Genomic DNA, 27,412 nt, shown 5'->3' on the forward strand with positions numbered 1-27,412 from the left:
TCCAACGGCATGAAAATGAAGAAGTCGCTCAGCTACTTGACAACACACATATGCTGCGCAGATTGAAGCGGACCAAACCCTTCGAGTTGTGTGGTGCTGTGGAGTGAAAGTGTCAAAAGCAGAGCAGTGTTGATAGTGTGAATGTGTATATTATAATACATGATACTTTATTTATATATATATTACTATTATTATCTAATGTTAATTCCAAGTTAGTTGCTAGAAGTAGTAGTCCTGGTGAGAACTACCTATCTTATTAATATTTAACCAGTTATTATATTAGGAAAAAATTGCTCATTAGTCTTTTTAGACTAGATTGCAATGGGATAAAAAAAAAAAAATTAATATGTTTTGACAGTAAAAAGAGTACATAACACTTGGAAAATTGGATGTTGTAAAAATAACAACACGCGACTACTCGTGTGAATGAGTAGGGCGCCACTACAGGAAGGTTAACCGTGATTAACTTTACGAAAACAAATTAGAGGAGACAGCGTTTTTGAAAAGACGGCTTCTCTGATTGGTTCTCGTGGAATTAATCACGCTTGAAACTTAACCGTCTTTTGAGCAACCGGCACTTAGTTTACTTGTACGTCCTGTTTCCTACAAACTACCTCCCTTCATTAACTCTGATCTTGATCAAGTGGCAACATTTAATGTTAATAGATCATTTGTTGAATGCGAATTGAATGATTAGAGAATAATTATAGCATATAACTTGATATAACTTTGTATTATTATTTTTTTAATCTGATGTAGCAAGCAAGGGTAACCATCATGTCTGTTAAACTGCAGCCTAATTTAACATTCATATTTACCTATTCACCAAGTCAATTTTTTAATCAGAAGTTTTAAATAGCATTAAAATGCCAAATTTTATCAATATTGTTTGAAAAATACGTGGGTTATCTCAAAAGTAAGTTGCACTATTAAATAAAAAATATAATAACGCACAGAATTTGTTTAAGAGGTTATATTTGAGAAACTACATGTATCAGTTATTTTTCTACATAATCTCCTTTAATTTCAATACATTTTTGGTATCGTGGTATAATTTTTTTTAATCCAGTGTCATACCATTCTGCCGCCTAACTGGTTAGCCATGTCTGAACTTCTTGTTTGAGATTTTCTTCGTTTGCAAAGCGTCTTCCCCCAAGGTGTCGTTTCATCTGTGGAAACAGATGAAAGTTGCTTGGAGCAAGTATGTATCAGGGGAGTATGGTGGGTGTCCGAAAACATCCCATCCAAGCATTGTCTTCGACAATGTTCGGGATGCGTAAAGCCGTTGTTCGTCATGTGTTGCTGTTCTGCCTTCAATAATGATTGGCGCGAACGAGACATCATTTACCTCAACATAACGTTTTCACCGTACACACTGCACAACTCACGATGAATTTCAGTTGCATTTTCATTGTTTCTCGTTAAATAACGAACAACACTGCGTACTTCGTAATCGGCGGTAGGAGTAAGTGGTAGCTCCATAGTGGTTTGATCGCAACTGACAAATAAGTCATGGCGGCCTCTAAGGAATTTTACAGTGCTATCACACAACACCCAGACAAAAATTTTGGCAAACTCCTGCCAACTGCGCGGATATAAAAAAATAGTGCAACTTACTTTTGAGATGACCAGAGTAATTGTTCAATACATTATTGATATTAACTTTATTTTAGCCGACTTCGGTTTAGTGATTGTATGAGAACAACTGAAATTTCAACTCACTTTCCTCAGGAAAAATGACTCCAACTTCGTAAGGGAAATGGAAATAGATATCGTCTTCATTAACAGCTAATAGCTGCCGCTGTTTCATGCTGAAAGAGTTGATATTTTGTTTCACTTCTGATAAGGCCTCTGGACTGACTAGGTTTTCGACACTGTTCAAGTCACCCTGTGCTAGAGATTTTGACACCACTACTACCGCCTGTAACAAAAAAAATAGTTATCAACTTAAATAAATAATACTGTAACAAAGACAAATAAAGAAATTATTATTTCTCATTAAATTGAATATCCTGCATACAGGCACAATCGTGGCCTACATTAGTTGGCTCCAGTAGAGACAAAATGGTATTACACAGGGACATTTGCAACGTCCAAACCCCTTCTGAAAGGGAAATAAACGGAATTTTAGTAGCCCAAACGAATAGCCAAGTTGTGCAGGAAGCTATAAAATACTTGAGACTAAGAACCATGGATTTTCTGCTTTTACTTTTATTATTTGAACCTTTGATTTATTTGAACCTACAATATGATTATAAAAATAAATTATAAAAAAAATAAATTGCAGTAAATTAGAATTCAGTTATTGTGAGAACTTATTGAGATTTCAAGAACCAATTTTTTATATTTTCAATTTTTTTTAGGAATACCTGCTATCATTTGGCACTGATGAGTTTCACTGTCAAATTAGAACTGACGAATAGGGTTTCAATAATTCTCACAAATTCAAATTGACTAGCTAGTTTTGGAAAATGTTTCCATGGATTCTACTAAAATCCATTCAATTCCTCATTATACATCCATGACGATTGAACTGGATAGATGGCGTCAGAAAAGTGAGATCGCAGGTAAAATTATACTCATTCAAAATATATCCATTCAGTGAGTAGAATGGATTTCTCTTCAATCAGGTCTCGACTTTGTTTCTAAAAGTACTTCCCTGCTGGTTCTTTACACTGACAAGTAGGCGTAGTGCAAAGATAGGGAAGGAGTCTTTTCTGTTGTTGATTCTTCAACGTGGGATGACAATTTCAAGTTTCCTCGTTGTAATGTGTGTAATGGAGATTAGTCCTCGGTACATGACTGTCCCCGGTGTCAAAGCCGCATTGGTTTAGAGAAAAAAACACTTCCAATGATCTCACAATGGATACGATCTGCTTCTTTCCAGTCAATTAGAAGCTGAGGGTCACAAGCATCTCACCACCAAGGCCATACCCCGCAAGATTCCCAAGAATGATTACTTATTACATGAGCTACACAATCACAAGCCTTCCTCAGACCCGATGCAAAAGTCCCCCCTCCTCAAAAGCTTTATGATATAATCAATCGTTTGTGAGACAGCTGTAGATGAACACGGACTAAGCAAGGATAGACTAAAGACTACTAATATACCAGGCTACATACTACAATCCGATTTCTCAAGGAAACTTTACATGAGGTTGGGCGTAGTCATATACTCATCTGACACACTAGATTACAATTACAAAGTTATGGACACAGAACAATTCTCTAAGGAGATCACTGGTGAAATGGCTGTTCTGACTTAAAAGAAAAAAACTGGAAAATTGACAATAGCCTGTATTTATGGACCAACATCAGAAAATACCCTAGAGTTTTTCGAATACATGGCCAGGTTTTTGACACATATCATGACGGGCAATGGTGACATAGTGATGATGGAGTATTTAAACATCGACTAACTGCAAAACTCACCCAATCTAAAAACCGAAAAACATTTTAGCCCAGCATAACTTGGAAACACTACGGCTTCCACCAACAAGACAAACGTGTAACTCTGAAACAAGCAAAGGTCACTGCATTACAAACTTGTGCAATCCTAAAATAAAAGTTGATAATGCAATATCAGACCAAAGGGGAATAAAATGCACTCTTGATGCATCCATAAGCCGCAGACAGTATGATATAGTGAACTGAAGACGGCTGAATCCTGAGAACATGGACTGGTGAGACTGGCACTCCAAATGGAAGACTGGAAGGAGTATTACTTGTATATCCAAAATATAAAAAAATTATCAAACAAATATAGAAAACTTCCGACCAATAGCAACACTACCTACATTATCAAAATACCTCGAAGAAGCAATCTACCTGCAAATCCTGAATTATCTGAAACAAAACAACAAACTAACACCAACATGGATTCCGAACCGATAAGACAAAAGATACAGACTTAGCAGACCTCTTATACTTTGTCACACAAAACTGGGAACAAAAGAAAAGGCATCCGCAATCTTTATATATATCTCAAAAAGGCCAAGTAGGAAAGTGGTAGGAAAACCATATAACAAACAGATACCAATGCGTGGAGCTTAAATACAAAAACAATGGCAACAACCATGACCGCCAGATCTCTAGCCCAACTTATTTATCTCTTTTCATTATAGGGCTACTTTTTATAGAAATAGAAAGGAAAATAAAAATCTCAGTACCCTTTTTGAATTATTTAATCACAACATGTTTCGGACATTGATGCCATTTTCAAGTGATATGGAGTAAATAAATAAATACTGCTGGAAGATTCTTATTTTGATCATATGTCCTATAAACTATAATTTGTGGATTTAAATTCGCATGATTCTGTAATATCTCGGGTAGATTATATATTATTAACTGCTTTTACCGAAGGGTAGATGTGGTTAAAGAAAGCTAATTTTTTTACTGTATGAAAGTTTGTTATAATTAAACATTTTCTCTACCATTGTTTACAACAATTTTGACTTTACTCTGGCTGCCTAGCCTAATATAAAAAAAAACATTGAAAGAGATTTGGAATGGTACAATAAAACAAAAAAAAACCTATCGTTATGCAAATAAAGTTCGATCGCCCCTTGTCATTTGAGAAGGATTAATTTTGGGACTCACCCACAATGAAGACGTTGAAGAAATCCATTAAATGATGATTTGAGTGATCCACACTTCCGAAAAGAATTGCTGTCTGAACGCGCTCCGTTCGCTTCAACGGTTAAAAGAAGAGTGCACGGAAAGAATGCAATTTTTGTCTCAGGTCCGACTCTTCCTAGGCCTATATGTGGAAACTAGACTACGGCAGGGGGGAAGAAGAGCCGGAAGCTGTTGATGGGACGAGTGGATGGAAACTATCTTTCCCAGGCTGGGATGCTAGCTAGGCAGTTCCCAACCCTGAGAAAGATCCTCAACTCGTCCATTGGTTGAAAAAATGCAAGCTTTCCGTAGCCTATGCTAGGCAGCCAGCAAATAGAATATTACATTCTAATTTTCACTAATTTCAATAACACTACTTCCAATTGTTTTCATTACAATTCTATCAAAAATGGGGTTATTGGTGTCTAATTGGATTAAGTTTATTATTTTATCTCTGTTTAATTTTGCCGCTTTATAAATATGAAATTCTTCTTTAACATTGAGTTTTCCACTTTTATTACCATAATTTAGTATTTTCATATTGGAATTTATATCTGTAAAATTATGGCCTGAATCTATCAAGTGTTCAGAAAATGCCGACTTTAGTGTATAATTTTTGGATTTGGTGCTTAATATGAAATATTTAGCACTAAAAATTATTTGTCCGATATTCTATATCGGACAAATGAGTAGAAATTTCCATATCAGGTTTTAAGAACATATCCGAGCACTAAAATCTAAAAATTATACACAAAAGTCGGCATTTGCTGAACACTTGATAGATTCAGGCCATAATTTTACAGATATAAATTTCAATATGAAAATACTAAATTATGGTAATAAAAGTGGAAAACTGAATGTTAAAGAAGAATTTCATTTTTTTAAAGCGGCAAAATTAAACAGAGATAAAATAATAAACTTAATCCAATTAGACACCAATAATCCCATTTTCGATAGGATCATGCAAATTTAAATCCACAATTTATAGTTTTAGTTCATAAAATCATATGAATACACTAACATATGATCAAAATAAGAATCTTTCAGCAGAATTTATTTATTTACTTCATATCACTTGAAAATGGCATCAATGTCGGAAACATGTTGTGATTAAATAATTCAAAAAATCTGGTGTGGTACACTCACACAACTTTCCTTGCTCATATTCGAAACTACGATCAGACTTTTGTATATGTGTATATATAATTGTTTTCAGAGTACTTTTTCCTTTGTGTAAATTGTGAAATTCAATGATTTTTTTAGTCGTCATTTTTTTAAAGTCGTCAAAACAGCTGTTCTACAGATGAAATATCTCGACTAGGTGTTCTTTTTATGAACTGCTCTACCTACCTACCTCATGCACGAGAAGGAGGTTACAAAGTCCATTTCTCAAGGATGGGGTGGACCCCCCATTAGTTTCCCAGAAAGGAGACTCATGCCAGTTAATAGAGCTGATAAATAACTATACAGAGTATGAATTTGAAAAAAATCGGTCAAGTTATTTTGAAAAAATCGTGAAAAACATGGTTTTTTAGTAATTATCCGCCATTTTTCTCAAGAATATTACGGAGCTCCTGCAATTTTCCAAGGAAAAAACTCATGTCATTTGATAGGACTTATGAATAGCTACCCATGGCTTGAATTTGAAGAAAATCGTTAGAGCCGTTTTCGAGAAAACCGTGAAAAACCTGGTTTTTGGTCATTATCCGCCATTTTTCTCAAGAATATTACGGAGCTCATGGAATTTTCCCAGAAATGAGACTCATGCCAGTTGATAGTGCTTATGAATATCTATCCATGGTATGAATTTGAAGTAAATCGTTAGAGCAGTTTTCGAGAAAACGATGAAAAACATGGATTTTTAGTTATTATCCGCCATTTTTCTCAAGAATATTACGGAGCTCCTGAAATTTCCCCAGAAATGAAACTTATGCCAGTTGATAGGGCTTAAAAATAGCTATCCATGGTATAAATTTGAAGAAAATCGTTGGAGCCGTTTTCGAGAAAACCGTGAAAAACATGGTTTTTTAGTCATTTTCCGCCATTTTTCTCAAGAATATTACGGAGCTCCTGAAATTTTCCCAGAAATGAGACTTATGCTAGTTGATAGGGCTTATAAATAGCTATCCATGATATAAATTTGAAGAAAATCGTTAGAGCCATTTTCGAGAAAAACGTGAAAAACATGGTTTTTTAGTAATTATCCGCCATTTTTTCCGCCATCTTGAATTGAATTTTATTGAATTTCTTATTGCCGGGTCCTCATGGTATAGGGACCTTAAGTTTAAAATTTCAAGTCGATCGGTTAATTAGGAATGGAGTTATCGTGTTCACAGACATACACACACACACACATACACACACACACACACACACACACACACATACACACACACACACACACATACACACACACAGACCAATACCCAAAAATCATGTTTTTGGACTCAGGGGACCTTGAAACGTATAGAAAACTTGAAATTGGGGTACCTTAATTTTTTTTGGAAAGCAATACTTTCCTTACCTATGGTAGTAGGGCAAGGAAAGTAAAAGGGTACTGAGATTTTTATTTTTCTTTCTATTTCTCTAGCCTAATCTATGAAAAACGGAATACCGCAGAGATCTGTTCTGGGACCGTTACTGTTTCTCATTTACACAAACGGTTCAGCCATACAACTTCCAATGTTTTTTAAATGTATTATATTCGCCAATGACACAACTTCAATCATAATTTGGAAAGACCAGGACAAACTACAGGGTGTCTGATAAGCCACTCCCTATTTTTATACTGATATAATTTCTTTACTTATGAACCTATTTGGTTAGAACTACATTTGTTAGATAGAGCACTACTTGAGGTTTTGTTTAACACCAATTTTCCTTTTTTTCAGTTTAGAAATGCCCCCTCTTTTGACTGTAGAAGAAATATGTTCTTTATCAGATACCTTGTACAATCAAATTAAAATATTACCTTAACTTCAACAAAGACAGCCCAGACAAACCTGAAACTTAATATAGACACCATAACAGTAATAGACAAAATCAACAAATGCAAACGAAAATCAACTAAATAAAGATAAAGAGGTGACAGATACGGTAATTACACTTGATGCACACCTAACATGGGCCAAACACATAGAAAAATTGGTGGGCAAACTTTCCTCAGCCCTCTATGCCATCAAACGTATAAAGGCAGTAGCTGACAAAAAAATGCTCTGATAGCTTACTACTCGCTATTTTCATCACATATGGGCTATGGAATAATAGCATGGGGAGTAGCCCCGCAGACCTACACTGTGCAAGTTCTAGTTCTCCAAATGATAAGAATAATAAATAGTTTACCATACGATTCACAGGATAGGATCCTCACTGTAATATCCCTATACATCCTCAAAACAATAATGATAAAAAATTCAAACCAGACAAGCAACACAGAAGAAATATCCATGAGCACAACACAAGAAGAAAGAATGATCTTGAAATTCCCTACAACAAACGTCAAACATCATAAAAACAACCGTAATCCTCAGAGTGTAAATTTTTCAACTGCCTACCGGATGACCTCAAAAAGATTGAATCTCAAAAACAATTCAAAAAGTATCTGACGGAGAACCCTCTGTATTCAGTACAGGAATTCAAGGAGCTCAACACTCGCTGCTTCCATAACCTCACCCTCCTCCTTACCTAACGTGCCCCTAATCTCAATGATATAGGTGGTAAAAAGAAAAGTGAAAGTGTAAACGTAGATCTTCCACTTCTAAATCTATGCTCTGAATCAGAGAACAGGTGATTTCTTTCGAAGTGGAACATAATCTGCTTCTTCATTAGGGTCTCAAACACGTTACCCAACACAGGAAGGATTGATATAGGTCTATAATAGTTGATCATAAACTCGGCCCCACTTTTTTGAAAACAGTATTTGGGATAGCTTTGGGACATCAGGTATAATGCCATGACGCAGACAGACATTGAGCATGTGAGTCAAGAGGCACAAGTCTCTGGTTGCCCGTAGTGACATTCTCTACCACAACACCAGGCACCGTGAGCTATTGGATGTCCCCAGTAGATGCCTTCACAGATCGCACGCTAGTTGTAGAATTTCTGTCCTAAAATTCTGTAACAAGCTCCCTCCTGTTGTGAAGCAGTTTGGATGTTTGAATGAGGCCATCAAGGGAACCGTCAGGGAGCTGCTGTGTGATGCGGCATACTGCAGTGTAAATGAATATGAGTGATAATTTGATTCGATAGAGGCGATGTAAACTACAGCATTGGCGCCAATAATTCAAAACCTTGTAAACTTTTTGAATTGTAATATACTTCTTGTCTCAATATTGAAAACACTTTTGCTTACCTTTTTCCGGTTTCGAAATGGCCTCAGAACTCAAAACATACAGAACAACTAAGGATAATCTGGCAGTGTACTATAAAAGCTATTGCTTTAGAAAAGGTCATACTCTTGTAAGTGGAGACATTAGTTGGCGGTGTTGCACACCTGGATGCCTTGCAACCATTACTACCTCGTCTAAAATTGATTGTGTAAAACATTACATTGATAATCATAAACAACACGAGAAACATCAAACTCCAGATAATCTTTCAAGTCCGAAAATGAAGCGTTTGTTTTCAAATATCAAGAAGCCATCAAATAGGGCATCACTGGATTCTGTCTTAGGTTCATTAAGGAGGCCAGTTTGTTTTGATTCAGTTTCTCAAACTGATGAGACAGTCCTCAAGTCCAAGGATGAATTGATAAACAAAATTCAACAGTTGACTGAGAATCAGTCAGCACTCGTTCAAGAAATACAGGATCTCACCCTTCAACTAGAGGATCGGAATGTGACTAAGTATCCTTACAGTGTATCATTGGTTAACACAGCTGTAAATACAGAGCCTCTTGTGAATCCATGTGAGATTTGTTGCGATAAAAATGAGACTGACAGGTCTCTCAAGGAAGAAAATGATTCCTTATCAAATAAATTATCGCACATGGCTGTCTCGATTGAGGCTTTGGAGGCGGACAACGTTGCCTTAAGAGGGGAATTGCTCACATATCGTAATCAGTCTGACAAATGGAGGTCGCTGTATGATAATATGTGCGCTAGGTACAATGAGTTTAATGTGACTGCAACGGGTGATGGGAATAAGGAGAAGATGGCATCTTGTGCGGTTGGCATCAGTGACTCGGCACCACCTGCCTGTAAGTTGGCGCTGAATTCAAAACGGAGGATAAATATTGGTGGCGGGATTAAATTATTTGCTGATAGTCAGGGTAGAAGAATGGACGAACTGATAGCAGAGAAAACGATTGACAAAGTAACTAGTACAATGAAACGTGGGGCTCGCTTGTGTTCGGTTATGGCTGAGTGTGACAATGATTGTAAGTCTATGACTGCACGTGATTTGATTGTGTTGTTTGGTGGTACAAATGATTTTTCAGCTGATTGTCATGCAAACTACCTCGGCACTATTGAGGCTCAATTAGAGAAATATTGACGCATACACATGTTTTCTTAGTAAATGTACCGTGCCGTTATGATCTTTCACTGTCTGCACCCATCAATCAGGCGATATCTGATGCTAATGAAAAACTGAAGAAGATAGTCAGTCGTTTCAACAACGTGAAGCTGTTCAACGTGCATGGACTGGGTAGACGTTTCTACACACGACACGGCTTACATATCAACTTCATTGGAAAACGCATCATAGCTGACTGTATCTTGCGGTACCGAAAGAGCTATCTAGACGTGGAACCTCATGGTGGCTGCACAAGCAGCATTAGTGACACCGTAGAATCTTCTAAACAACCTATTCCATTGAGTCAACACAATCATGATAACACTGATGTTTTTTTAGGATAGATTGTTCACCTCTTGAGCAATCACTTGATAGGAAGACTAATGAGAATCCAACTTCAATATGTAATGGTAAAGATTCAGGTTGCAAGAAAGGAAATATTAGAATTATGCACCTGAACATACAACACTTGAAAAATAAACTTTTAGAATTAGATGTAGTTTTAGATGAAATGAAGCCAGATATCTTGTGTCTGTCAGAACATGGACTGAAATCTTCTGAAATCAATCTTGTCAATATAAGTGGTTACAGCTTAATTACATATTTTTGTAGAGAGTCATATAGAGGAGGTGGGGTATCAATCTTTTTCAAAAATAATAGAAACATTGTATCTAATGTTATAAACTCCCATTTGCTGGAGGATTTTTGTGAAGAAAAGGTTCTTGAAGTTTGTTTGTTATCAATTAAGTTACAGAATGAAGAGATTTATTTATTGTCTTTGTATAGATCACCTTCTTGTGAGGTTAAGCCATTCATAGAAAACTTAGATAAGATACTGTCAAAACTACCCATTAACAGGAATAAAATAATTTTAGGGGATTTTAATATAAATACAGCCGAGGTGACAAATGAGAGCAGTTCACTCAGAGACATGCTACTATCACATAATTTAAGTTTATGCATTCATACCTTTACTAGAGAAACAATACACTCTGAAACAATTATTGATAATATTGCAACCGATTTGAATGAAGATTTTTATAGGGCTGAAGTTGTAAAAACATATATATCTGATCATCACTCCCAAATAATAGAAATATTTAGCGAGGAAGTTGATAGGTCTCAGGGTAAACCCCAAACACCCTTCACGTATTTCAGAGATTATAATGAACATAATGTAAATGCTTTTCATCAACTACTGAAAAAAGAATCTTGGGATGATATATATCGGTCTTGTAATGTTGATGAAATGTATGAATCATTCTTAAAAATATTAACCTCTCACAAAAATCAGGCTTTCCCGCTAAAAAGAAAGAAAGTATCACAGCTTAAACAGAATAAATGGATGAATAATGATGTAAAAAGAGCTAGGGAGGAATATAGAGATGCTGCTCTTTTCTATAGGCAATACAAAACTAATACTCTCAAAAACTTATTAAAACAAAAAAAAACAACAATACAAGAACATTTTAAACACATGCAAAACACAATTCATCACTAGGCAAATATCACATTCAGACAACTTAAGTAAGACTACATGGAATATTATAAATAATGAGGTGGGTAATAGAGCTAATAATAGAAGAAGTAAATCTATAATCAAAATCAAAACAGAGGATTCAGAAGTTGAAGACCCAGTGAAAATAGCCAACGTCTTCAATGATCATTATGTATCTGTGGCTGAAAAAATACGGAAAGGCAGGGGAAAGCAGAGGTTTGAATATTGTAGGAACACATCAACTAATTCATTAAATTCAATATACTTGACAACAGTATCCGCAGATGAGATTCTGCACGTTATAAGAACTCTCAAAAACAAAAAGTCGGAAGGTCATGATGGATTCTCTAACTGGTTGGTAAAGAAATGTGACACTTTTATTTGTACACCTCTTTCCTTTATCATAAACAAATCTTTCGAGGTGGGTGTATTCCCAAGAAACTTGAAGATTGTAAAAGTTATTCCACTGTTTAAAAGTAAGGAGAGGGATAACATAGAGAACTATAGACCGGTGTCAATTATATCCACATTCTCAAAAATATTTGAAAAACTATTAGAAAATAGAATAGTGTCTTTCTTTAATAAGTACAAACTTCTTAGTGTTGACCAGCATGGGTTCATAAAAGGAAAATCCACAGAAACAGCAGTTGTTACCTTTGTGAATAGAATTATTGATAATTTGGATAAGAAAAAACATTCAGCAGCCACTTTTGTTGACCTCAGCAAGGCATTTGATACAGTTGAACTTACAATTCTACTAAATAAATTAGAAAATATTGGCGTTAGAGGGCTTGCACTGAAATTACTTGCGTCATACCTACTTAACAGAGTACAATATGTTGAAATAAAAAACAGCAATGGCAATTTTAAATCTAAGTTAAGAGAAGTCAAATTTGGAGTCCCCCAAGGATCGGTGCTAGGTCCGCTTCTTTTTAACATCTACATAAATGATATAAAGGGCAGTGGATTAGGAGCTGATATTACTTTATATGCGGATGACACTAGCATCCTAAATGCTGAGAATGACTGTGAGCGGCTGGAGTTAAAAGCTTATGTATCAGTCAATAACATTTGTCAGTGGTTCAACAGCATCGATCTGCATCTTAATGTTAGTAAAACTGTTAGAATGACCTTTTCAAATAGTGTATGTTGTATTGGTTTATTGCTGGATGATGAGTTCGTTTCAGAGGTTGAAGTGTGTAAATTTTTAGGTATTCATCTGGATTCTAGTCTTAACTGGCAATCTCATGTGGATCATACTTGTTCTAAACTAAGTTCAGTGATTTTTATTTTAAGAACACTATCCCGCTATTGTACTTTCAATATACTTAAATGCATATATTTTGCTTTATTTGAATGTCATCTGAGATATGGAGTAACAGTTTGGGGCAATTCTTCTGAAAGAAATGTAAGAAAAATATTTACTTTACAAAAAAAGCCATTAGATGTATGTGTAAACTGACGAGATATCAGTCCTGCCGAGATTATTTTAAAATTGAAAGTATTCTCACATTTCCATCATAAGACATAATTATATAGTTCATCTATAAGACTATCCTTAGCACCGTTGATAATAATTTTCTACCCACTAATAGCAATATCCACAGTCATAGAACAAGAACAGCTAATAACTATCATTTACCTAATGTTAATTTAGCAATAGCAAAGAAGAATCCATTTTATCAAGGAATAATTTTTTACAATAGGCTCCCAAATGAAATAAAATCTGTTAGAACAAATAAAAATGTATTTAAAGCACAATTGAAAAAATATTTATTGAATGGTGGCTTCTATTCCATAAAGGAATACATGGATAATTAGTGGATACATTTCAATAATATTGTGTACTTATCAATTAATAGCTGTGATAACTTATTGTACTTTTGTGTTTTGTAGGCCTACTTTGTGACATTGATCATTTTCATGTATTTTATTTGTTTTTATAATAATTGACGTTTGCCATATCTGTAATGTAGGTACAGTTTTTATGCAATAAAAATATTATTTATTTTATTATTATCTCTTTGGTTTTTCTTTTTGCTCCTTTGAAACTCTGCAGGGTCAAAAGCCTCACCTCTCCCAAGAAGTTTTGCCTGAATGGCCGCCCTTCTTTGAGCAGTGATGAGTTTTGGCCTCTCCACCCACAAACTCGTGACCTATGTGAGTTCAACTCCTGGCCTTTTTGTCAGTCCTTCCACTGAGAGAGGGGACGCCAAACTGCCTCTAGGGCGCCCGGCCACCCTTGACTCAGTCTCTTGACCCACATTTGTGCCTGGAGTTTCACCCATTTCTGGTCTCTTGGGTTTTTCTTTCTGCCACTCCGAAACTGCCCTGATGGGGCAGATCCCGTGGATTTGAAGGCTAGGCAACTTCTGGAGTTGCCTTGAGGTCCATTTTAGTCGCCTCCTTCGACATGCATGGATACTGTGGGTGAATTCTGGTTTTCAACTCATTCTTGAGTACGATGATCGACTCAAAGCTCCCCCAACCAACAGGGGGCTATAGACAATAACAGAATATCGATAACATTGAAAAAAATGCTATCATTTTATATTTTGATCGATTGGGAATTTGCATGAGTATCGAGCTGAAAAAATCGATTAAGAAATAGATCGATACTGAGAGCATCAAAAAAAATTTTCTGTACCTTTTTTTCAGCATTATTCAAATCAATTACCAATTAGGCATTATTCAAATAAAAAAAGCAAGTGATATGAAGTCAAAACCAGGCCTAGTCATATCAAATAGATTGCATATATAACGTGATAACAGATTTCAACAATATTTTCTATCTCCAATAAAAAATTCCCGGTTTGCACAGACTACTTTACATGGGCTTTCTGCAAATTTATTTCTGGCCATGTTGGCCGACCCTTTTGCAGCATCAATCTCAGCTTGATATATGCTCTTTGCTCTCAGGTAATGGTTGTGCAGATGAAGACTATCGCCCTAATCATTGCTGAGCCTAACCCTAGCATAAAAAGCAACAATAACATTTAATTAGGCACATTCCCACAGCAAGGGGTCTAAATTCCTCAGCTCAAAAATATAGCCTATAACAAGGTTCCGGCTAGCATTAGAAGCATAGAGAAATAAGACAGATTCAAGAGCTACCTGTTAGCCAATCCATACTACTCGGTAGAAGAATATCTACAGAGTGACGACGACGACGCAGCTGCGTTTCCAGTAGCATAACTACAAGTATCAAGTATTTTTGATCTGCACTAGCTTTTGTGTGTACCAGGATTTTAAGAAATTTATTCATTAAGAAACTTGCCAGACTACCCATGATTCCTCGCAGGTTTTCTAAAAGTTCTTTATTTTGCAAAAAAATGACTATCAAATATTCTTATAGGTAGCCTAAACCTGCTTACAGAAAAAAGTTCAACTTAAACCCTGCATTCCAAAACTGCACTAAAACCATGACAACTCAGGATTGCCAGAAGAACACCAATAGTGGTGTCACCACAGTGGCCGGGCTTGTGAATCAAATGAGGCACCAGCCGGTTGCCAAGATTTGGTTCTTCTAGTTTAATAGATGCAATAAGAAATATGCTAATACCCCGCGCTCCCTTCTAATTTGCCCAACCTTATATTCTTATGTAATACAATTAATGACGATTCCTCGGACACATGCAGGAACGTTGGGAGTAGCAACGAAGTACAATAAGTAAAAATCTATACTTCTGCATTCTCTTGCAATTATTTTATTTTTCAAGTCCAATCAAAATCAATGACTGTAAGCCTAGTGCTAGCATCAAGCAAGAAAGAGAGCCAAGCACTGCAAAGTTGCAAACATGTTCAATGTTGTAATCAACTTACCTGTTTGGAACCAGCAATGAAATCTGGAAGGTTGAATTCGCTGTCAAAGTAACGTCTTATGATAAAGTTGGACAAAAAATAGTTTCTTATAGTTTTAATCAAACTAGGCCAAGCTATCTCGGGAAAATCCATGAGTTTTGGTAAAGCCTCTCTCTTTTCAGTGCAGTATTTGTTATTGTGAAGGGTGAGCAATGTACTTCTAGGAGCAAATATGTTTGTCTCAGGTTGATAAATAGAATGGTTCTTGTTTATATCAAGATGTTTCAAGTTTAAGACACTAGAAATGTTTCTGTTACTTCTAAAATTACTTATTGACCTGAAGCTTGACTTTCTCAAAGTAAAATATGTAAAACTGAGCATGTTGCAACTATAACAGTTTATTGATCCAATTATATACATTATGCTTTTAAAACCAATAGCTCATGTATACAATAATTATTAAGATATTGATTAATTTTCATATCACTAATATTGTAAAACAAACAATAGTCACATCTTTCAGAAGACCTACGATTTTTGAGGTTATGTATACCATTTTTCTTTCTATTGGAGTCGATATTTTTATCATTTGAACGATTTCGATAATGCAAAGTATCGATGGTTACACCAATAATCGACTTTTGAGGAAGATCTTCCCAGATCAATTGAATATAATAAAATATCGATAAATGATGAGAAAAATAAGCAGTGAACTCTATACTAACTGGAACGGGCTGTCCAATGGCTAAGCTACAGCCAAAAGTGTGTAAGGCGGAGTGAGTGAGACAGGCCTACCGTGTGGGACTCCCTTCTCTCTCGTACTCATACATTTAAGCAGGTTGTTGCAGCTATTGAGTACGATTTTTCATTTTTAAAGTTGAAAAACGGATTTGAATGAGTATTAGGGCTATCAGTATTAGATCACAACCTTTTCTCTTTAATATTGTGATGTATTTGTCGTAAAATGCGTAGAATTGAACAAAAATTGCATGGTTGCCTGTAAAGTCGGTATACGGGCGAAAGTTTTACGTGACAAAGACTTGAGTGGTAAAATAATTTTAATGTGAATATTCATTCGTATAGTAGGAAGAAGGATGAAATAATAGTAACAATTTAAAACATTAATTTATACAAAGAATCTCGCACTGAACCACAACATTGTGATTACTACAACATAACCTATTCACTTATGCATGATTATGTGATTATGCATTATTGTGATTACTACAACATAACCTATTCAGTTATTCACCTAAGCAGGCCCAGTCGCAGGAGATTGCTTGCGGCGCCTGCGCAGGTTGACTGCTCCGTTTCACACTCTCTCCAGGTGAATGCCTTCGGATTGCTGTGCTGCTGCGTTGCTCGCCACTGCTCCTATTCGTGCTCTTTCCAGACGACCATGAACCGAAACGAACGCTCTCACTCGCTCTCATTGTGAGCGCATTACGTGGGAACGTAATGCAGTTTCTTGAAGTGTCACCCGGCAAACCAATTTATAAAACGTTGTCACGTCAAAAATACGACCGAGAAATGGTGATGTATTGTGTTGCATTTGGATGCAAGAATAATGGGCATGTAAAAGGAAATGAAATACCATTTCACAGGTAAGTCAAACATTTTTAGTCTATTAATTAATTTGAAGGAACCTTTTTGTTGTACATACATTTCCAATACTTTTTTCTATATTGATCAGTTTATTTGACCAAAAATAAAACAAAAAATTTGGTTATATATTCATAGTATATGGTGATAGATTCTATGCTAATTGAAAATTTAGGCCTACTTTGTAGCATCTAAAATGAAAAAACATAGTTGAAGAACAAATAAATTCTTATTCAAAAAAGAATAAATACAAATGATTAATAATTCTGTGTTATCATCAAGAGATGACATAATTTATTTTCGCTGTGGCTACAGTTACGGTAACCGTAGCTCATATCGAGTTCCGGTAAACATTTGAGCATGCGCGGCTACCGCTATTTACATGTGCATTGTGGTGCTTGTGGTTTTTGGTCACATGGTTATGATTTCTAAGTAACTAACTAACTTCATTATTAACTAACTTATTTCTAACTAACTTCATTGAAACGATAGGTTATCATAACCATGTCACCAAAAACCATCAACACCACAATGCACATGTAAATAGCGGTAGCCGCGCCTGCGCAAATGTTTACCGGAACGCGAATGGAGTTACGGTTACCGTAACTGTAGCCACAGCGATTTATTTTAGGTACCTACTTTTATTTTGAAAAATATGATATTGCTATCAGCTTAATTGTGATTAATTTTTGAAAACTTTCCGTTTCAAATAAATAATCGTTCAATTTACAATATTATAATCATTATTAAGCATATTTTACTGTTTGCTTATCATATGGTCATAGTTATAATGCAATTAATATAAATGTTTCTTCATAGATTTCTTTGCATCATTTCTGAAACTCCCACACTTACATGATTTGAAATGTTATCAGAATACCTAGTATATTGCTATCATTACATATTCAATAATCCTGTGTTATTTAATCATCATGAGTCCAGATAAGTCATTTTATTTACCTACTTTTATTGTAAAAAATATGAGATTGTTATCAGCTGAATTGTAATTAATTTTTGAAACCTTTTAATTTCAAATTGTTCATTTTACTATGGTAATTATGTAGCATATTTTACTGTTTGCTTATCATAGTCATATAATATAATAAAATGTTTCTTCGTTATTTGCTTCATTTCTGAAACTCCCACTTTTATATGATTTGAAATTACACCAATGCACACCTAAATAATATTCTACATTCATAGCCTGCTGTAAGTAGGCCTATATTATTAAATTGAGATATTTCCTTGAACAATAAATCATAAATATTTCCTTTAACAATAACAATAAATCATATAATCCAAAAACAATAGTATATCCTATCAAAATAAACATAAGACTGTGTTCAATAGTTTCAATTAAACACAGCCCTCCTTTGGACTGCGTGTACGAACAAAATTCGGGATTGGAATAATAAGGACTATGAGCCTGTTTTTTCATTCCCAATCATTTCATGACAGTTTATATTTGTCCTTGTTTAATAAATAAAAATTAATGAATGATACACTTCTCTGAAATCTGGCCCAAAGTTATTCCCTTGCTTGTGAAAAGTTGACAATACTAAAACTACTGCAGTCACAAATGAAAAAAATCTTTTCATTATTCATATTCAACCTATTTCATTATTTTTGCTCTAAAAAAGTTAACAATGAACTGCTTAATAAAGGAAAAATAACGCTTCCATGGAATAAGACATACCATATAGAAATAAAATAGAAATTGAAACTGTGCAATGCATTTTCCCATAAGAGCCAATGTGTTACAAAACGACGAATCCCACAGCAATGCGGGTTGCCTATCTTTACCAGCTGCCTCACTTTCTTTGTGTTGCTAGTCCATTCCAGTTAGTATAGAGTTCAGTGGAAATAAGTTGATCGTCAAGGAGTTACATAACCTACCTGTGACATAACCTGTAAATACCATGAGATAGAATTTCCATTTGTTGGCATTTTGTTTTTTGTTTCTATAATTTAGTGTAGCATTTTGTTTCTGTAAGTGTGGCATTTTGTTTTTAGTTTCTATATATTGTGTTATTGCTTTGGTTGGCTTATTACTATGGAAAATCATACAAATTGTGGTGATGCAGCTACCTTTCCTCAAGATGGTCTCAGCGGAGCAACACTTTTCGGAAACGGCGAAGGATTAACCTACAATGATTTTATTATTTTGCCGGGATTTATCAATTTTACTGCCGATGAAGTGAGCTTGACATCAGCGCTAACTAAAAAAATTTCTTTACAAACTCCTTTGGTTTCAAGTCCCATGGATACAGTTACCGAATCCAATATGGCTATTGCTATGGCACTAAGCGGAGGTATTGGCATCATTCATCACAATTGCAGTCCAGTTTACCAGGCCAATGAAGTACACAAAGTGAAAAACTACAAGCATGGGTTCATCAGAGCTCCGGTTGTCATCAGTCCTGATAACACATTATTGGATGTGATCAAGTTGAAAGAAGAGCATGGTTTTAGTGGATTTCCAGTTACACATAATGGCAAACTAGGTGGCCGTTTAGTTGGAATTGTCACATCCCGGGACATTGATTTTCTAGAAGATAAGCAGGATAAAAATGTGAAACTAGACTCTATCATGACTAAAGTAGAAGATATCGTTTCTGCAAATTCGGAAGTTACTTTGGAAGAGGCAAACAGTATTTTAGAAAAGTCGAAAAAGGGAAAACTTCCTATTGTTAATGATAATGGAGAACTGGTTGCATTGATTGCTCGAACTGATCTGAAAAAGTCTAGAAACTATCCGAATGCTTCTAAAGATGAAGATAAACAGTTGCTAGTTGGAGCTGCTATTGGAACCAGAGCTGATGATAAGGAACGGTTGAAACTTCTTGTCGCCGCTGGTGTCGATGTCATTGTATTAGATTCTTCTCAAGGAAACTCTATCTATCAAATAGAAATGATCAAACACATCAAGAGTGGTTATCCCAATCTGCAAGTAATTGCTGGTAATGTAGTGACTGCTGCACAAGCTAAGAATCTGATTGATGCAGGAGCTGATGGATTACGAGTGGGTATGGGTAGTGGTTCTATATGTATTACTCAGGAAGTGATGGCAGTTGGTAGAGCTCAAGCTACTGCAGTCTACAAAGTGGCTGAATATGCTCGTCGGTTCGGAGTCCCGTGCATCGCCGATGGTGGAATCCAGTCGGTTGGCCACATAGTCAAAGCTCTGGCACTTGGCGCCTCAACAGTGATGATGGGTTCAATGTTGGCTGGCACATCGGAAGCTCCTGGCGACTACTTTTTCTCAGATGGAGTTCGACTGAAGAAGTATAGAGGCATGGGAAGTCTGGATGCTATGAACCGGAAGGATGCCAAGGGCTCTGCTATGGATAGATATTTTCATAACGAAGCTGACAAACTGAAAGTTGCTCAAGGTGTGAGCGGCTCCATTGTTGACAAGGGCTCAGTTTTGCAATTTCTGCCTTACCTTCAGTGTGGACTTCAGCACAGTTGTCAAGACATCGGCTCCCGTTGCTTGTCAAATCTACGCTCATCCATGTATTCAGGAGAATTGAAATTTGAAAAGCGAACTCATTCCGCTCAATCTGAGGGAGGAGTGCACAGTCTGTTTTCTTATGAGAAAAGATTGTATTAGCATTCAGTAAATTTCCCCAACTGCTAATCACAATCAATTCACCGCTTGTCGTGAGGCAGTAAGTTTTATAATAAAAATTTTCCTTCCATTTTCAATACAATTTTACTTTTGTTTATCTTGACAAAAATTATAAAATAGATATTTGAGAACATTTAGATGAGTTTTTTGACATTCACATACTCTTACTAAGCAGGCCCATGATGATTCACTGTCACTTCTCAAATAGTGGACTACAGTAGTTTTAACTCAATCGTCATTTTTTAGATCCACAATAATTACTCAAGATTATCATATGGATTATCAACCTCTCAATTATAGCTTGGATTTTGTGCAATTGTCAATAGCATAATAAAATAATTGTTGATTGAAAGTGCCGTTTTTATTAATTAGAATAAAAGTTACTACCTTGATTATTAGTTGAAATATTTTTTTTTGGCTATAAATGAAATATGAGAATAAATTATTAGAATCCCCCTTTTTTATCAAAAGTTGGAATAGATTATTGCAGAAAAAAAAGTTAAGATTAAATATTTGAGACATCCTTGGCATACCTTTCCAAGGAAAGATAAACAGCATTGTAGTAATTTCGATTGAATTGACTGAGTGTAGTTTTATGAATTTAAATATAGTAATACTAGGCAAAATAATTTAAAATAGAGTAAAACTTAATGATTGAAGCTGTTTGGTACACCTTTTAATTTGTATTTAAATTGGATAATCTTTTTCAATATAATTGTTAAGATCATTATAAGAGTGAGAAAAAGTGGCAACTGAAATATTAAAGTGGTCTGTCTGATAAGCGAGTTATGGGTTGTTGAAGTGCTAAACAGCAGATAAACAGCATTGTAGTAATTTCGATTGAATTGACTGAGTGTAGTTTTATGAATTTAAATATAGTAATACTAGGCAAAATAATTTAAAATAGAGTAAAACTTAATGATTGAAGCTGTTTGGTACACCTTTTAATTTGTATTTAAATTGGATAATCTTTTTCAATATAATTGTTAAGATCATTATAAGAGTGAGAAAAAGTGGCAACTGAAATATCAAAGTGGTCTGTCTGATAAGCGAGTTATGGGTTGTTGAAGTGCTAAACTCCGTTTTCTTTTCAGATCATGAACGGTTTCGAAATTTACATCGAAGTTTTTTTAATACATTCAGTATATCATGGCTTTGTTCTAATATGCGTATTTTTTCGATTAATGCCAAAATAAACAAGTTATTGAATTTACAAAAATGTTACTTTTTTATTTATGAACGATATGGGGAATAAAATGCTTTAGTTTGGAAAGATACATTTTTTTAATTTTTAAGTTCTAATAATATAGTCGAAACCGTTTATGATCTGGAAAGAAAACGGAATCTGGAGAGTTAGCACTTCAACAACCCATAACTCGCTTATTAGAACACTTAAAAATTTCAGTTGCCACTTTTTCTCAATCTTATAATGATGTTAACAATTATATTGAAAAATATTATCCAATTTTAATAATAAAAAGTGTACCGAACAGCCTAGGTCAATCACTGGTATGACACTCGACTCGTGAAGGCCAGTTTCCTATTAAAAAAATATGCTTACTATAAAATGGAGAATTGGTAAAATTGAACACAAAAATTTCAAAAATCATTTTAGCATAAAAATTTATTTAAATCATAATGAATTATTCTCATTACTCAAACTTATGAAGTTTACGTGAACTTGAAACTTATTCCATTTACCGTTCAAGAAGGAAACAATATCTATAAAGTATTAATTTGACGGGTATAAATAATCTATAAAACTGTTCAAGTGTGTGTGCATACAGAGAGCAGTCTTAGGAGGGTATAAATAATCTATAAACCCTTGTTAGACAACTGGAACTCGGAACGCCTGACCGCTCTCTTTGTGCACACACTTTGAAATGGAGAATTTTGAAAACAGCATTCAGTAGTCAGTAAATGAACTGGATTAAATCAAAATTTTAGTTGAACAATAATAAATAATTATCAAAATATCAATTTTAAATTCAATCAATTAAGATGCATTAATTTTCGTTCATTTACTCGACAACGAATTGTTTGTAAAATTATTTTCATCGTGATGACAATGTGTTAGACCATTTTATTGACAACAGCAATGTGCAACGAAGAGAGCTGAGTGGTCCACTTGTCCAGAGCACTGTATCGGCCACCTGTTACGTTTCCTTTGTCCAGTTCCAATACTTGGTTCACTTGGTCTATCCTTCCCCGAACCGTACTGAAACATTACAATACAGTATTATTCTCTAATCATTCAATTTGATTATTATATATACATTTATTTGGAAAATTATTGTTGTTCTTTTTCAGTTGTAAGCATCTTCATGACAAATCACTGATACAAGAATGGAACCACTAAACCTTGAAATATATCAATTTTTTTATCAAAATAATATACTTAATCATTGAAATACCTTATTGTAAAAAATGTGTAATTAATTTTCAGTTTCAGTAATACTAACCTATCCAAAATGCAAGACACTAATAGACTTTCCACTTCGCAGGCGTCTATGTTCAATTCTTTCGAAATGAACGGTATATGAATCCTTGTGTACGGTTTGATTAGTTTGATGAGTACTTGTGTCCTGATGTTTCGTAAAAGGTCTGAAAAAAAATGGATCAACTTCATTAATAATAATTTTGTAATTTTAGTTTAAACTACTTCATGAATTACAATAAAGAGAAACATTAGTGATATGATCAAAGCTGGCAAGGAGAACAGACTGCCTGAGCCTGAAAACATGAGCTGTACGATGTTCTTCAGCTGCTTAAAGAGAGAACAAGGAACAAAGTTGCTCAGTATTTTTTCCTACCAGAAAGAGAGGCTGCAATAACATTGAGCAACACCGAATTAAGCTTGATTAACACAGTGATAATGATTAAATCAGTGAAAGCACTTGCCTCCGTAAACAAAGCGTAGTGCACTCGTGTGACATCAGCTCTAAAACACACCAATAAAAATTCGTTGATTTCAGCTGATCTATATCAGCTAGTGTTTTTATTGGTGTAGGAGCCCTACTTGTGCTGACACCACACGAATGCACTACGGCTTTGTTTACGGAGGTAGTGGTGAAAGTGACCGGTACAGTGAGAATATTATACCCATAAGTACTAATGGGGCTATCCATACTCGCTCGGCCGTGCTGAGTGGGACCAGCCGCCCAATTAGAACTCATGGAAGTTATATTTTCACTGTGCCGGTCATTTTCACTGCCATTGATATACGGGAATCCAACTATGAGCTGTATTTTGGTAAGCTTTGATTTTACTTGTTCCGTCGTTACATAACGCACCTTTCTAATATCTTATGAATAAATTGTACATACTATAAAAACCTGAGTATGAACATAGTATAAAATATAATAATTGAATTAAAATATACTATTGAAAAGTGAATTTTCTGTAATTTAAGAATATATTAAACACTATTTTCACCGAAGTGAAACATTATACAGTTTCAACATACAGGTGATGCAAAGGTTCCTATAAAAAATGAACAAATTCATAAAATTCAACACCTTCAATAAAGTTTCTCTAGTAAACAAAATAATTGATTATCATGATATAAGGATTCACAATTGAAACTGTTAAGTCTCAGTGAAGTGAAAATTAATAATATAGGCTGTTGGTTCAAGTTGACGATACAATTTGAACAGTTCTCTATCCTCAATAATACTTATATTGATAATATCTAATAAACACTTGCCTTCTATGTGTTCCCGGATGAAAGGATCATCCATGATATTCTTTCGCTGTTCTTTCAGTATCGTTTCGAATTCATTGATGTCATTATTCTGGTAAGACGAAACAAGATTCGTCATCGCTAGAATCTCTGGATCTTTCCTGTACGGTTTTGCTTCTTGTGAATCAAAAGGATTTATACCAGATTTCATCAACCTGCACAAAATACAACAATATTATTAACAACTATAATTCTTTTTTGTCATTTTTTTAGTTTTACTAAAAAAAAATAATATGTAACTGGTGGATGTATTTTCAACCCTACACCACACCTGACATCATTGTAATAATTGGAGGAGGTATCTAACACTACCCCCACCTGAAATCATTTCTGTAACCGGTGACATATTTGTCTCTATTGAGTTAACCTTCCAAAATATGAAATATATAAGAATACATGTGGTTCGATAGTCATTCTTGCAGACTATACCACCGCTGGCCACCAATGTACACGGAGTGGTGGTGTTCCTTCTCTTCTATAATATTTGCTAAAGTTTACTGCTATCAATCCATCTACCGGTATTTGAATCCTTGATTGGTTAGGAGCTTTTAGTGGATTCGTTCATTCAAATGCACAGATTATCATCATTGTCACCTATTCTAGCAACTACAGTAACTACGAGCCAGGAACTTCAATGAAAATACTTTTAAAATTTAACTTCAGGTTTATTAAAATCTAAGTAAATAGAACGAATTAATAAAAGTCAGGTAACATGTCGAATTTTCAAACAGAACAAAGTTATTCAGCAATCGATTCAGGTCAAGAAGACATACTCAATTTTTTTTTTTAATCTATACATTTTGGGAACCTGCTAACTTGCTGCATTCAAATTTGGGCCTCGGTCATTGTATGAAACTAAATTTTGAGCTTAATAAGAAAAACAACAAAAGTTTGGCACTCACCATTTTAACAATATTTAAACTTGGACTCTTCAGAAACACTCACATACGCTTTAATAAAACTCACTATACTTAAACTCACACTCACAGATAATTTCCTGATTCTACTCCTACTAACTCTATAAAATTTGGTTCCCTATTCAACTAGATAAAAATTACTGATAACTGAAACATAACAATTTGTCCCTCTGAATGGGAAATGGGCCCAATCAGAGGACCGAGGCTCGCACACCGTTACATGTTTTCCCAGTTACGTCTCAATTCCAACTGTGCCTTTTCACTGAAAATTATTCCCCCTCCACGAGCGTTGAGCATAACTTCCAGTGGAAAAGCCAAAGCTGCAAAAAGGTCAATGCTCGTACAATTTTCAAATACAGTGGCTTTTTCGACATGAAATTGAAACCACTTGGAAAATGCACGAAAATTGCTTTAATTTTGACAGCTAAGCAACAAGTTAGCAAATTCAAACAAGACAGAGTCAATTCTCACACTAAAAACGCAGGGTTCAACATACAGTTAGAATCAAAGTTCATTTCAGTTCAAAAACCTAAAAAACAATATAAGAAACACAAAAACAACTACAATAATACCCTGTCAATATCACACTATTACAAATACATAAACTACAATCATGTACTCACTTAGTAATTTTCCGTAAGGGAAAATAAGAAAAATCAATGTAACATAAGTAAAATAATGTAAAACAAATTTTCTGGATTGAACTTGTTCAGGCCAGTTTTTCGTTGTAGTTTTGGGACTTTTTTCAACTTTTTTCGTTTTAATTCAAAAACTTCGGGGTTTTTCGAATAAAATCACTTTTTACAATATTAAGACAATAAAGTTTCCAATAGATTGAGTGGTCGCGCAGATTCTACGATTTCTAGTTTTTGAGCTACAGATTTTCAAAAAAGGGGTATTTTTTAAAATTCTGGAAACTCACTACTTTTACTCTATACAAGGAGTAAAGTTGAAAATCACATATAACGTGAGAGTACAATTAATTCTGAAATTGATTCCTCAGATATCTTGTTTTTTTTTCTTGAAAATGGCCCTAAAGCCAAAATACAAATTTTCTATTGAAATAACTTGGACTTCCTAACCGACCAAATCAATATTTTGGATCATTGTTATAAAAAGGCTATGTTCTATCATAATCGCCCGTTAGATGCACTTAATTTCAGATTTTCTAGTGGGGAGGCTTATATAAGGACACCTCAATGATCAAAATTTCAAACACTCATAACTTTTGACACAATGCTCTTATATTCTCAAACTAGAGCTCATTCTTCTCGGTTCGACTCATTTGTGTGTATTAATTCACTGAAAAGTTTTTTTTGACCGAACGAAGTGAGGTCTAAGATTCAAGTCGACGGTTTGGCATTTCTCTTAATGTTTATATATTTATATATTGCGCATTTACGGCGAAACGCGGTAATAGATTTTCATGAAATTTGACAGGTATGTTCCTTTTTAAATTGCGCGTCGACGTATATACAAGGTTTTTGGAAATTTTGCATTTCAAGAATAATATAAAAGGAAAAAGGAGCCTCCTTCATACGCCAATATTAGAGTAAAAATCTGGAGTGAAATCTCAAGGATGGGGTGGACCCCCCATTAGTTTCCCAGAAAGGAGACTCATGCCAGTTAATAGAGCTGATAAATAACTATACAGAGTATGAATTTGAAAAAAATCGGTCAAGTTATTTTGAAAAAATCGTGAAAAACATGGTTTTTTTAGTAATTATCCGCCATTTTTCTCAAGAATATTACGGAGCTCCTGCAATTTTCCAAGGAAAAAACTCATGTCATTTGATAGGACTTATGAATAGCTACCCATGGCTTGAATTTGAAGAAAATCGTTAGAGCCGTTTTCGAGAAAACCGTGAAAAACCTGGTTTTTGGTCATTATCCGCCATTTTTCTCAAGAATATTACGGAGCTCATGGAATTTTCCCAGAAATGAGACTCATGCCAGTTGATAGTGCTTATGAATATCTATCCATGGTATGAATTTGAAGTAAATCGTTAGAGCAGTTTTCGAGAAAACGGTGAAAAACATGGATTTTTAGTCAATATCCGCCATTTTTCTCAAGAATATTACGGAGC

The 27,412-nt window shown here is 34.8% G+C and overlaps 3 protein-coding genes across 3 annotated transcripts in view; 1 reads left to right on the plus strand and 2 right to left on the minus strand.

The window, feature by feature from the left end:
* Window positions 1-1,684: 1,684 nt before the first annotated feature.
* On the minus strand, window positions 1,685-16,026 carry LOC111057237. Its single transcript, XM_039420055.1, has 2 exons — window positions 15,455-16,026; window positions 1,685-1,921 (listed from the first exon to the last, which is right to left on the minus strand). Exons 1-2 carry the CDS (start codon window positions 15,851-15,853, stop codon window positions 1,685-1,687), a joined length of 636 nt encoding a protein of 211 aa, XP_039275989.1. The 5' UTR covers window positions 15,854-16,026.
* A 2,875-nt stretch (window positions 16,027-18,901) lies between these two features.
* On the plus strand, window positions 18,902-21,023 carry LOC111057236 (inosine-5'-monophosphate dehydrogenase). The gene has a single exon (XM_022344669.2). It carries the CDS (start codon window positions 19,089-19,091, stop codon window positions 20,646-20,648), a length of 1,560 nt encoding a protein of 519 aa, XP_022200361.2. The 5' UTR covers window positions 18,902-19,088; the 3' UTR covers window positions 20,649-21,023.
* A 1,249-nt stretch (window positions 21,024-22,272) lies between these two features.
* LOC111057231 (COP9 signalosome complex subunit 2) overlaps window positions 22,273-27,412 on the minus strand; it is a 38,093-nt gene continuing 32,953 nt past the window's right edge. The window contains exons 7-9 of the mRNA XM_039421056.1: window positions 24,373-24,563; window positions 23,129-23,270; window positions 22,273-22,884 (exon numbers count right to left, since the gene is read on the minus strand). Of these exons, the coding sequence (XP_039276990.1) occupies window positions 22,740-22,884; window positions 23,129-23,270; window positions 24,373-24,563 (478 nt within the window). The 3' untranslated portion in view covers window positions 22,273-22,739. The remainder of the gene's footprint in view (window positions 22,885-23,128; window positions 23,271-24,372; window positions 24,564-27,412) is intronic.

The sequence above is a fragment of the Nilaparvata lugens genome, chromosome 2, assembly GCF_014356525.2.
Source record: "Nilaparvata lugens isolate BPH chromosome 2, ASM1435652v1, whole genome shotgun sequence".
Taxonomy (NCBI): Eukaryota; Metazoa; Arthropoda; class Insecta; order Hemiptera; family Delphacidae; genus Nilaparvata; species Nilaparvata lugens.